Source organism: Staurois parvus, unplaced genomic scaffold (genome assembly GCF_062004578.1).
Source record: "Staurois parvus isolate SC_StPar_1 unplaced genomic scaffold, SC_StPar_1.0 ptg000053l, whole genome shotgun sequence".
Taxonomy (NCBI): domain Eukaryota; kingdom Metazoa; phylum Chordata; class Amphibia; order Anura; family Ranidae; genus Staurois; species Staurois parvus.
This window is the reverse complement of record NW_028317849.1, coordinates 1,170,475-1,183,345: the sequence shown is the minus strand read 5'-3', so window position 1 is coordinate 1,183,345 and position 12,871 is coordinate 1,170,475. Positions and strand designations below refer to the sequence as shown.

Sequence of the window (12,871 nt, the reverse complement as noted above, 5' to 3'; positions counted from 1 at the left end):
CCGCGATCGCGGCTCCGTCCCTCCCGCATGCGCGGTGGCGGCAGATCGCGCCGGGACACAGGCACCAGGGCCCGGCGAGCCGCGGCTGACAGGACGCCGCGCATGCGCAGTAGGAGCCGCGGGCGCGCCTCAGGCGTCCAATGACAGCCGGGGGCGCGTCCTAGCCGGCCAATGACAGTGCAGGGCGCACTATTTAAAGATGCCCTGCACTGTCACAAGTTGCCGCAAGGTCTTCCTGTGATCCTGAAGTTCCTGTACCTGCCTGAGACCCTGATTGACCCTGACTACGCTGCCTGCCCCTGTGATTGACCCGGATTGACCCTGACTATTCTGCCTGCCCCTGCGTTTTGACCTGGATTGACCCTGACTATTCTGCCTGCTCCTGCGTTTGACCCGGATTGCCCTGACCATTCTACGGATTGATACCCCCTGCTGACCCTGCGTGTGACCCGACTACTCTTGGCCTACCGATTCTGTACCCCGCTTACCCTCACGGGCTCACGATCAGTTGTTACCCTGCTAGGGCCGTTAGCCACTTCACATCTGGCTCTCCCGGTACCTGTCCCCAAAGGTCTCCTCGGCCACTGGGGGGCCTGCTCGGAGGTCGTGACCTGGCCCGGGACTGTTTTAAGTCCATCCCCACCATCAGGGGCCCTGGTGAAAGCACAGCCCGGGCTTAGACCCCACGCTCTGAGTAGGTCCGCCAGTTGGCAGCCTGAGGCACCACCGGCGGATCATAACACTGACGCAATCCGTAAGGACATTGTCAATTCACAATCTACCTCTCCACCAAGCATCCCTCCCTCCATCACCCCCTTAACTCTCCCCTCCTCTGACCTCGCAACCGCACTGCCCCCCACCACACCTAACGTCCCGCACACTATAACCTCCCCAACACTCCGCTCCTTCAGCCCTGCTACCACTGAGGAGATCACTAAGGTCTTCTCAGAAGACCAAAGCTAATGGCCACTACTCTGTCCTCCTATTCCTCGACCTCTCCGCGGCCTTTTGACACAGTTGACCACCCCCTCCTCCTTAATAAACTACACTCCCTTGGCATCAGGGACTCTGCTCTCTCCTGGTTCTCCTCTTACCTATCCCAACGCTCCTTCAGCGTCACCTATAACGTTGCCACCTCCCCCTCTCTCCCCCTCTCTGTTGGGGTCCCCCAAGGCTCTGTCCTCAGACCCCTTCTCTTCTCCATCTACACCTCCTCACTTGGCAAACTGATACACTCCCACGGCTTCAACTATCACCTCTATGCCGATGACACACAAATTTACCTCTCCACCCCTCACCTCACCCCCTCAGTCTCTGCCCACATCACCCACCTCCTAAACGACATATCAGACTGGATGTCGCTCCATTTCCTTAAGTTAAACCTCTCCAAAACAAAGCTCCTAGTTTTCCCCCCAGCCCGAGCCCCCCCAACCATCCTCTCCATCACGACTAACAACGCCACCATCAATCCCACCCCGCAAGCCAAAGTCCTAGGTGTCACCCTGGACTCAAACCTTTCCTTCCAACCTCATGTCCAATCACTGTCAAATTCATGCAGGCTCCACCTCCGCAACATCTCCAAGATACCTACGTTCCTCACCCCAGACACCACTAAACTTGTACACTCCCTTATTATCTCACGCGTAGACTACTGCAACTCCCTTCTCACCGGCCTACCCCAACACAGGCTATCCCCGCTCCAGTCTATCCTGAACTCAGTGGCTAGACTCATCCACCTTACCAACCACTCCACTTCTGCCACCCCCCTCTGCCAATCCCTTCACTGGCTCCCGATTGCCCAACGCATTAAATTTAAATTACTAACTCTGACATACAAAGCCATTCATAACGCTGCCCCAAACTGCCTCACTGACCTGATACCCATATACCACCCTACCCGTGCTCTTCGCTTCTCACAGGACCTCCTACTCTCTAGCTCCCTGGTCTCCTCCTCCCACGCCCGACTCCAGGACTTCTCCAGGACTTCCCCCATCCTCTGGACCTCCCTACCCCAATCAATCAGACTGTCACCTACCCTCCTCACCTTCAGGCGCACCCTGAAAACCCATCTTTTCAGGGAAGCCTACCCCACCCTCACCTAACAGCCATTCTCCTCCACTCCTCCTACCACTCCATCCCCCACAGCCACTTTCTCCTGTACCTCTACCCCCTCCCTCCTAGATTGTAAGCGTGAAAGAGCAGGGCCCTCGAACCCCTTGTGTATTGTATTGTTACTGTATTGTCTCATGTACTGTCCCCCCACTTTAATGTACAGCGCTGAGCAAACCTTTTGGCGCTATATAAACAATGTATAATAATAATAAGAATAATAAGTGAAAGTTTACTTTGAAATGGAAATAAATCACTTAGAATGAGATGAAGTTTTTCTGACCTAACTCATGTTTTTCCTTGCATCATTTGGTGTTTTTTGCACCTTGTTTGACCTCCTGCACTAGGATAAGTGAAAATTCAGTGTGCAAAGGGAAAATTCCTTTTTTTTTTAAAATTCCAATAAATAAGAATCCTTTTAGCTAAATTAAGGTGATTGTAGTTGTATTGGTACACATAGATGAAAAAGAAATGGGCTGATGAGCAAAAGCTTGTCCTGAAAAATGAACTGGAATGATAAGTTTCACGTGTGGCTATACTTTTCCCCTAGCCATCTGTGCTGGATTGCATTTCAGGGGTGTTTGACAGGTGGTGAGGACGTGATATGTCATCTCTTCACCTCCTGTTTAAACCCTGAAAATCAGAGGTAGGCAAACTTAACCCCTTCACGCCGGCCGCACGCAAATGTGCGGCCTCCCAGCGTCTGGGCCTAGACGCCGAGCGACCGCATATTTGCGTTCATGTAGCAAAAAACATATGTGCTGAGAGCGCGCGTCCTGCGCGCTCCCAGCACACATGTGAAGTACTCACGGAAAGGTCCCGGTCCGCTCTTTCAATTGGGACCTTTCCCGATCATGTGACCGGCTGTGATATGACGTCACGGTGGCCACATGACACCAAGCCATGCCCCGTCCACCTCCCGGGGCAGGAACTCCTCTTCACGCCAGGACGATCCGGCGTGAAGGGGTTAAAGAGGTGGAGATCTAACAGAACAACATGGAAGAAGTTCTCCGGGCACAGTGTTGCACAGTGTCGCCTCCTCACATCCGATTTAAGGCTCTAATTGCCATACTACTGTATCGCAATTATGTGCAACTTTCCTGGGTTACCTGTGCTTTGCCATAGACTTCTATTATATCCTGCAGATGTGGTGCACTTTCTAAAAGTGCACCAAAACTCCTGCATTCAGGAGTTTTGGTACGTTTTCAAAAAGTGCACCAAACCCTCAGGATATAATAGAAGTATATGGCTAAGCGCAGCTAACCCATAGAAAAGCTGCAGGTACACTGCACTGCACCCGCAGTGTGGGTAAACCGCAGCCCTATTCTATTATGTCCAGTGTATTGTTTCACACTGACCTGAAGATCTCTTATTTCCTGCTGCTGGCACCACTCTGGAGACCTCTAACCGGGATAAGAGGTGGAGTGCAGTTGGTATCACTCCATATGGGACAGGAACCAGCTCTACAGAGGAGGCATCAGTTTATGCAGCTCTTGCTCCCTACTACAGCTCCAACTATACAAGTAGACCCTCTGCATTGCCCTCTGTTTGGGTCAGCAAGCCAAGACTACCAGCCACCTGGCTGCGATCTACTGGTAGATTGTGATCTATGGGTTGCTGACCCCCGCTGTAAATGCTGCCACATTGGGCTGTGTGCTGTGCCTCATTTACTTGAACAGGTTGCATTCAGCAGTAGTACTACCAGCTGAACACAATAGGAGGGATAACTTTGTATGTGGCATGTGTACACTCCTCAGAATAAAGCAGGGTGCAGATCCCAGATGAACTTCAAAAAATCCAATGGCTGGATCCGTGGGTGAGGTGATAGATGTGTAAAGATTGCGCACTCACCAGATACGCAATCACAATGCGCATTTAGAGTAGATAGCCTCAGGACATCAAGGATCCTTATGTGGGTCTGGTCAGATCTGGTCAAATACCCCTCACTGCTTGGTAGTGCTGCCACATTTGGAAATAGCCGCTAGTCTGAGCTCAGTGATTGTGAATCTGGTGAGTGCCCAATCTTTACACATCTATCACCTCACCCACGGATCCAGCCATTGGATTTTTGAAGATCATCTGGGATCTTTTTGTACTCACGCTATAGACTGTATTTGGTTTTGTGCCCAAACACCTACTAGTCACCAATTGGTGACGTTTCTATTTGCACCTTGTTATTGAATTTTCATTTTATTGTATTTTATATGAGGATGTTTGAATACAATATGTTCATATGATTTAACGGATCATTGTAGCGCTGCACCCTGCTTTATTCTGACTATTTTGGAGGTTCATATGGTGCCTTTTTGGTGTTCAGCTGCTGTTTTCTTCCTTTAACTCATTTATAATTTACTCTAGTGCTCACTCCTGTGGTTTAATGTGTACACTCCTGTTCGGATGCCATTGCTGCATAAGGAGAGCACTAAAAAAGATGACTCAACCAGCAGTTTTTACTGCCCCTTCTCCCTCATTTGCAAGTGAAAATTACCCCTTAGTGTAATTTACAAAAAAAGTCTCACCTTCAATGTTTTACTGTGTTTTTTCCAATAGTAAATTTCCATTCCCATGTCAGAATTCTGTACTTTCCAGGACACCTTTTCCAGTCTCTTTCTCTTCTATGGTGCTTCCCTAATTACTTAAGTGCTGTATCACTAATTTACTTCCAGACTTTCAGGTGGACATCCAATTTTGCTAATTTGCCAAATTTTATTTCACACTATTTTACACGCAACTTACATATAGAAATCAAGAACTGTAAACTGCTTTTGAGTGAATGCCATGTTTCAGATTTTCTTCTGACGTTGCCTGCGAGATGGGGGGGTGCAGAGCTCAACAATACGTGGAGAGGCCTCAGCATGCTTAGCTGCAGCTGAAATTCGGTAGGGGTCATATCCTTCAAAGAGAGACTTTCGAGTTTTTGGTTTTGCAAGCTGGCAAACTCTGTCTGAGGCTTGAGCTTGAAGGGCAGATGCAGAAACATGTCGTATGACTGAGAGATCATGATGGTACTGGGGGTGTTCTGCCTTAGGCACTGGAAAAAAAAATGCTTTTTTCAACAAATTACAGTGTATAATTTTTAAATATATATTTTTACCAAGGAATTGTATTCTACTAACTGAGGTGTACATTTGTTAAGCAGAGATAATTTATCTCATTTCAGTTCTCTGCAGTTCTCAGGGCAAAATCTCCTCTGTCCCCCTGTTTATGAAGTGGAGAACATTTGTTCTCAGAAGGAGAAGAGAGGAGTTTTTTCTCTGAGAACAGCTGAGATCTGTGTAGAAGGGGGAGGGCTGCATGTGATCTCGTGAAATAATTGTGTGACTACCGATCACCTGAGTTTAAACAGTGACACCAAAGTAAAAAAAGATCATGCAATTACATGAAAATAATAAGCACTTACCACTGGTATTTTTTAACGTACATATTGGCACATTCTTTAAATGTGTATTTTGGCTCCTTTTTATTGCACATTTTAGCATTATTTACATTCAGTTTGCCACTTTTTAACATGCTGTATTTTTTTAACACACATTTTGATGTGGGTTTTTTTTATGTGCATTTTGGCACTTTTCTAAACACACATTTACCCTAGGTTCGCACCTAAGCATTTTCTGCAGCATTTTTCAGAAACGCAGTTCAGTCCATTTCAAATAATTTCCTATGGGACATGTTCACACCTGTGCGTTTTCATCTGGTGCGTTTTTTGGAAAGGGTCAAAAAGGTGCATTTTTGGTTCTATAAACTTCAATGGAAACCTTGTAGAAAAGCATGTATTGCATATTTGCTGCGTTTTTGCTGCATTTTTGCTGTGTTTATGAGGCGTTTTGCTTTTTGCATTCTAAATCTGTCTAGCAACAAGAACAATTAAAAAAATTTAAAAACCGCAAAATGCATAAATAACACAGCAATAACGCAAGTGCAAAAATGCAACGCAAAACACAATGCAAAAACGGCTCAAACGCAACCTGCATAGGTGTGAACATTTTGAAACAGGTTATTTTAATATGCATTTTGCTGTGGTTTGTAACACATTTTGGCACTTTTCTTAGCACGTATTTTGGCACTTTTTAAAGTGCATTTTGATTTGGTTTTTATACATATTTTGGTAAACTGCACATCTGCTAGCCACTTTTGGGTGCCATTAACAAATAATGGCACCACAAACATGGCATGCATTTTGCATGCGTTTCCAGAACACACACAAAAATTGAGGTAAAAAAGGAGCCAATACATTAAAAAGCACCAAAATGCACATACAAATTTCAACAATTTAAAAAAAAAATGTGGGTTGAAAAAAATGCAAATATGTTTGTTAAAAACTTGTGCATTAAAAAGGCTCCAAGAAGCCAAACTGAACCTTTTTTTTGGTATGGAGTGTTGTGTGTTTTTTCTTTTTTTTTTTTTCAAAATTTCCATAAGAAGAGACACAATACATATAAATATCAATACATTTCTACTCTGTCCCTTCTATTTACCTCTTTTATTTCCCTTCCCTCCCAACCCACCATTTCCCCCCTTCCCCCCCTCCCTCCCTTCTGCAAGATCTCCAGTCTCTCTAGGCCCAATAACTTCGAATAACTGCCTAGTTTAGAGTTTTCTATATTTCTCTTTCAATCCCGATTTTTCCCATTTTTCCCATCGTGAATAGTATATTTTCATCCTGTCTTCCTGCATATGATAAGATTTTTCCATTCTGCTAATCTGGTTTACCCTATTGATCCAATCCTCCTCCGTTGGTACCTCTGTCTTCCGCCAAAACTTGGGGATCAACCCTTTTGCTGCACTTAAGTAGTACCATACACCTGATTCTTTATATTTATTTACTGTTGTCTCAACACTATGTAGGAGACACATGGTTGGGTCTAATCCTATGTCATTTCCAGTTATTATTTCTATTAATTTGACTATTGTCTTCCAGAAAACCTGAATTTTTGGACATTGCCACCATATGTGAAACACCGTGCCCTCTTCCCCACATCCTCTCCAACACATTTTTGAATTCTCCCCCCTCATCCTGTGCTCAGTGCTCGGTGTAATATGCCATCGTGTCAAACATTTGTAGTTAATCTCAACGTCTCTCATACTAACCCTCTCGTGAACTGATCTAAATATCTTATTCTGTTGATCTTCATCTATCCCCACCCCCATATCTCTTTCCCAATTTGTTATGAAAATTAACTTTGTGTCTGTGTCTAGTTCTGTAAGTATTCTATACATTTTTGTAACACCGTGTTTCCCATCTCTACGTGTTTCTAATAGCCTTTCAAACATATTCCACTCCGTTTTTAATCTCAAGGGTTTTGGGAGAGTTCCTATAAAACATTTTAATTGATGATATTTCCACTCATCTATTTTAGTAAACATATCTCCTCCCATCTCTTTTAATTCTTTAAATGTTCTCAGTTCCCCCTCTACCAATATGTCTCTTAATTGGATATCTTCCTTTTTAAACCATCTCCCTGATATCTCATCTTTTCCTGGGGGGAAAAACTCTGTGTTTGCAAGAGGCATTAATATAGAGTTGAATTCCCATTTCATGTGTTTATGTAAATTATCCCATATCCTTAAGACAATTAAGGTGTAAGTGCTTGTGCCCTCTTTAATTCTTCTATAGTGTGCTGGAACCCATATCATCCTACTCAAATTAATTCCACTCAGATCATTTTCCATTTTTACCCAACTTTTCCCCTTATGATTAAAAGTCCAGTCATAAATTCTTGCTAACATTACTGCTTTGTAATATCTCTTGACATCAGGTAGTCCCATCCCCCCTTTCTCTTTAGTCCTACTTAGTGTTTCATATGATACTCTTGGTTTTTTATTCCTCCATATATATCTTGTTAACATTTTTCTCATTATCTTAAAAAACGCCTCTGGGAGTTTGATCGGGATCATTTGAAATCTATAGAGTATTTTAGGTATAATTACCATTTTAATTAGGTTCATACGTCCTAACCATGATGGATTTCCTCCTTCTAATCTTTTTAGTTCGTCCTTAATCTCATTTATCAGAGAAATATAATTCAATCTATACAGTTGTTTATATGAGGTAGCAAGTTTTATTCCTAGGTATTTTATATCTTTTTCTCTCCAAATAAAGGGGAATTCTTTTTGTAGCTTTTCTTTTTCGCTCTTTGGTATATTAATGTTCAAAATCTCAATTTTTGTTGGGTTAATTTTTAGATTAGATAGTTCACCATATTCCTTCAGGATCTTCATTATATTTGGTAGTGTTATTCGGGGGTTGCCTACATAAAACAGTAGGTCGTCCGCAAAGGCCGCTACTTTATGTTCTATATTTTCTATCTGGATTCCCTTTACCGCTCCACTGTTCCTTATTATTGATAGCAGGGGTTCCAATGTCAATACATACAGCAAGGGGGACAATGGGCATCCTTGCCTTGTTCCATTGGACATCCCAATGGATTCCGACCTTTCCCCATTTACCGTGATGATTGCGGTGGGCTCCTTATATAGTTTACCTATCCATTCACGCATTCTCTCTCCAATCCCCAACACTTCCAAGTTGTCCATCATAAAGCCCCAGTCCACTCTATCAAACGCCTTTTCGGCATCAATTGACAAGAGCACTACCGGGGCTTTCCCTTTTCTACTTTTCTGGATAAGCATCAGAGTTCTCAAGCCATTATCTCTACCCTCTCTCCCCTGAACAAAGCCCACCTGGTCTCCATGAATCCATTCGGGCATTAGATCTTTCAGCCTGTTTGCTAGGACCTTTGCGTACAACTTAGTATCAGTGTTTAATAACGAAATTGGTCTGTAGCTAGAGCACTGAGAGGGATCTTTTCCCTCCTTATGGATGAGAACTACATGGGCCTGAAGGGATTCCCTCCTCCCCTCCATCCCACCTCCCAAGTCATTCATATATTTCCTTAACTTTGGTAACAGTACTTCACTAAATTTTTTATAGTACTTAACTGTATAACCATCCGGGCCTGGGCTTTTCCCTCCCCCTGTACTTCTTAATGCTGCTTCTATTTCTTCCTGAGAAATTTCTGCATCCAAGGAGTTCAGTTGTGTTTCACTAAGCTTTGGCAATCCCGCATTTTTTAAATATGTCCTCCTTTTTTCATTAATACCTTCCCTAATTTCTTTTGGTGATCCTTGGTGGCTGATGTTATACAACTTTCTATAATACTCCGTGAATACTTTAATAATTTCTTTAGTTGAGTGGACCATCTCCCCCTTACGGCTTTTTATCTTTTCTATATAATTCCTGTTCTTCTTCTTATTCAGGGCTCTCATTAAGTATTTTCCTGGTCTATCACCCCATCTATATCTTTCACTTAATACTTTATTATATACTCTTCTCCTCTCCTCTTCCATCAATCTCTCTAATTCGTCTTTTTTATCCCTTAACTTCTGTCTTGTTTCTATTGTTATTTTTTTCTTGTGTATCTGCTCCAATTCCAGGATTTCCTTTAAGAGTCCACTAACCCTCTCTCTTCTTTCTTTTTTCTTCCTTGCTCCCATCGCAATCAGGATTCCTCTTATATATACCTTATGACTTTCCCATACTGTAGCTGTCGATACTTCCTCTGTTTCATTCTCCTGGAAATATACCTTAATCTCTTCCCTGATCTTCTGCACAATATCCTCGTCCAAGAGAAGAGCCTCATTTAACCTCCATCCTAAACCTCCCGTCCACCTTTTTCCCCATCCCATTTTCATTACGACTGGGGCATGGTCCGAAAGAGTTCTTGTCTCTATTTCTATTTTAACCAGCATTTCAATGAGTTGATGATCTATTAGAATGTAATCCAGTCTCGAGTATGTCTCATGTGCATTAGAGAAGAAGGTATAGTCTCTGTCCTTCATGTGCATTATTCTCCAGGTGTCCACCAGCTGGTACTCATGGATCACCTTCCTCAAAGCTCTCAGGGACCTACCCCCTTCTCTCTGCACAAGGGAGGTTGCATCCATTTGTGGGTCCATACAGAGATTCAAATCTCCTGCTATTATCAAACGCCCTTTTTTAAAATCTATCAATTTTTTTAGCAAACCCTTCAGAAAGATCTCAGGTTTCTTGTTGGGGCAATATATATTGGCTAGTGTGCATTCAATTCCCTGTAGTTTACCTTTCAAAAACAGGAATCTCCCTTCCGGGTCAGTCCTTCTATCTTCCAACTCAAATCTCATATTTTTTGCCAATCCTATTGCCACCCCCTTTGCTCTTTTAATTGGAGAGTCAGCGTAATACCATGTAGGATAATATTTGGATTTTAGTTTCACATTAGATTCTATCTCAAAATGTGTCTCCTGCAAAAATACCACTGACATTGCCCTATGATGTAACTCTTTAAACAACTTAAATCTTTTCCCAGGGCAATTCAACCCATTTACATTATATGTTATAAACTGTATTTCTTCCATCCTTCTTGATTTTATTTATCTCTCTTCTAATTCGTCTCCTCCTATTAGGACCGAATGACTTGCAGAATATTAGCCCCACTCCCCCTCCCCCCTCCCCCCATCTCCCCCCCCACCCCCCCTCTCTTACTTTTCCCCTACCCATTTTTAGGCTTATAAACTGCCTACAAATCATTTGTGGAACTGTTTCTACAGTTGATTTAAAATATTGGGCGTAGACTCCGCCCATGGACAGCTCACCTTTCCTCCGACCTCCCTAGCACCCCTTTCTCTATCTACAAGGCTCTGCAATAGGCTTTACTTCCCCACCTCAACCGGAGCCTCCAGAGGGACTTCCACCTCAAAAAAGGGGGGTACTAGGGGGGCAAGGGAACAAGAGAGAGAAAAAAAAAAGCGTGTTTTTTTGCTCACTTCTCCCTCCCCCCTCTCCCCAACCCCAGAGCCTCTCTCCCCCTCCCCCCGACCCGCTGCCAATCCTCCCCTCCCGTATCATCCGAGTCTCCTTTTTCTTCTTCTTCTTCCCACCCAGTTATCTCCATTCTTTGCAGATCCAGTCTATCACAAAAATCTCTCAGTTCCTCCGGGAATCTCAGGTATGCTGTTACCCCATTTTTCCAGCCAATTAGAGATGCTGAAGTACCCCATCTATATTGCACGTTCTGTTTTCTCATTTGCTCTAACAGGGGTCTCAGGGATCTCCTTCTCCATAGAGTCTCTGGTGTTAAATCCGCAAAAATTTGAACAGTCAAATCTCCATATTTAATTAACGATCTTCCCTTGATCTTCTTCCAAATCTCATTTTTGACCCCAAATTTCTGGAACTGTACAACAATATCTCTCGGTCTTTCCCTCTCAGTATCTTGTTTGAACTTTCCTATTCTGAAAACTCCATCCAGTTCAATCACTTCTGTTTCAAGTCTGTCTCTTATGGAGTTTAAGATTTTTTTAACTAGTTCATTTAATGTTTCCCCTTTTGCTGCCTCTGGAATTCCTCTCACCCTAAGGTTAGACCTTCTTTCTTTATTTTCTCGAATTTCCATCCTGTAGAACAGTTTTTTCTGGGTTTTCTCCAAATGGGTGATTTTTTTCCTTAGCTTATCTATGGTTTGGGCCTGGGTTTTAACTTTCTCCTCTGTTTCTTCCATTCTCATTAGCAGATGCCCTAAATCGTTCCGAATTACTGTCATTTCATGTTTTATCGTTTTCTCCAAACTTTGGAACATTTCTATCATCTCCTTCTTATTCGGTATTTGTAGTTCACCATCAAGTTCTTTTTGTCCCAAGCCATCCGCTATTTGTTGGCTACAACTGCTGTTCATACCCAGTGATAGTCTCGGGCTGTTTCCTGAGCTAGTGTCCATTTCCCCTTTGGCGCTTACGCCTTGGGCCCTTTCTGGCGTAATGTTTCCATGTGATGTAAATTTCTTTATCGTGCCTGATTGAGACCCTTTGAGCCCTGCTCCCTTAGGACCTTTATTCTTGATATCCTCTATAAGTTTTTTGTCTTCTATATTCTCTAGATGGGGTTATACCTCTCCTCTATGGTTTGTAATCCAGACAGGTTTACTGAGTTTTACTTGTGCTCTCCTAGGGGAACGTGGGTCTCTTCTCTTCTGAACCCAGGGAATCCTCCCCTCTCCTCCTTAACCCCTTGTTCCCCACTGTCAATCAGGAGTCCACTATACAATACAATAGGCCCCCAGCAGGTCTCACTCACACTTCTCTTCCCCGGATGGTGGCTCCAAGCTTGGGTGGAGGGTCTTCACAGCAGCTCTGTCCTGGGGGGGATTCCTCTGGGCTTCCAACTCTGTACCTGGGTTTTTTTTTTCCTCTGGGCTTCGTCTCAGGGATGCAGGGTGGGTCTCCTGGCGCTCCCGGGCTCCCTGACCCAGAATCGAAGAGTCAGCTGGCCGGGGGCCCCAGGCAGCAATAGACCGGGGGCTACAGATAGTAGCCAGCCGGGGATTATGGGCAGTAGTTAGCCGGGGGTTGAGGGCATCAGAGAGCCGGTAACTGTAAGCCGGCGTCTCTCCGTCAGATCAGGCGGCCGGCCGGCTTTCTCCTCTCCCAGAGAGCCTCCGCGGCCGGTCACACACCCCCGCCACGTCACTCCGCTCTCCAGCCGTCCGGGTCCCTCTCTCACCAAGGACCGGAGAGGCCGGCCCGTCACTGCGACCCTCGTCTGGCTCCCATCTCCGGCTCTCCGGGCTCCACTCCACGGCCCTCCAGACTCCGGTGAGTCGGCTCCTAAGGGTCACCAGGGAGGTCGGGGAGCGGTACCTAACCGAAGGCTAGTGCCGCTCACTCCCCACAGCCGCCATGACCAGGCTCCTCCCACCAGCGTGTTGTGTGTTTTTTCAATACGTATTTT

The 12,871-nt window shown here is 44.5% G+C and overlaps 1 protein-coding gene across 4 annotated transcripts in view; it reads right to left on the bottom strand.

Annotated features, from left to right (window-relative positions):
* Positions 1 to 4,790: 4,790 nt before the first annotated feature.
* The window catches only part of LOC149470061 (uncharacterized), a 66,554-nt gene continuing 58,473 nt past the window's right edge, over positions 4,791 to 12,871 (bottom strand). For all 4 annotated transcript variants that reach the window (XM_089667046.1, XM_089667038.1, XM_089667052.1 and 1 more), the window contains one exon: positions 4,791 to 5,140. In XM_089667046.1, coding sequence (XP_089523172.1) covers positions 4,893 to 5,140 — 248 coding nt within the window. In that variant the 3' untranslated portion in view covers positions 4,791 to 4,892. The remainder of the gene's footprint in view (positions 5,141 to 12,871) is intronic.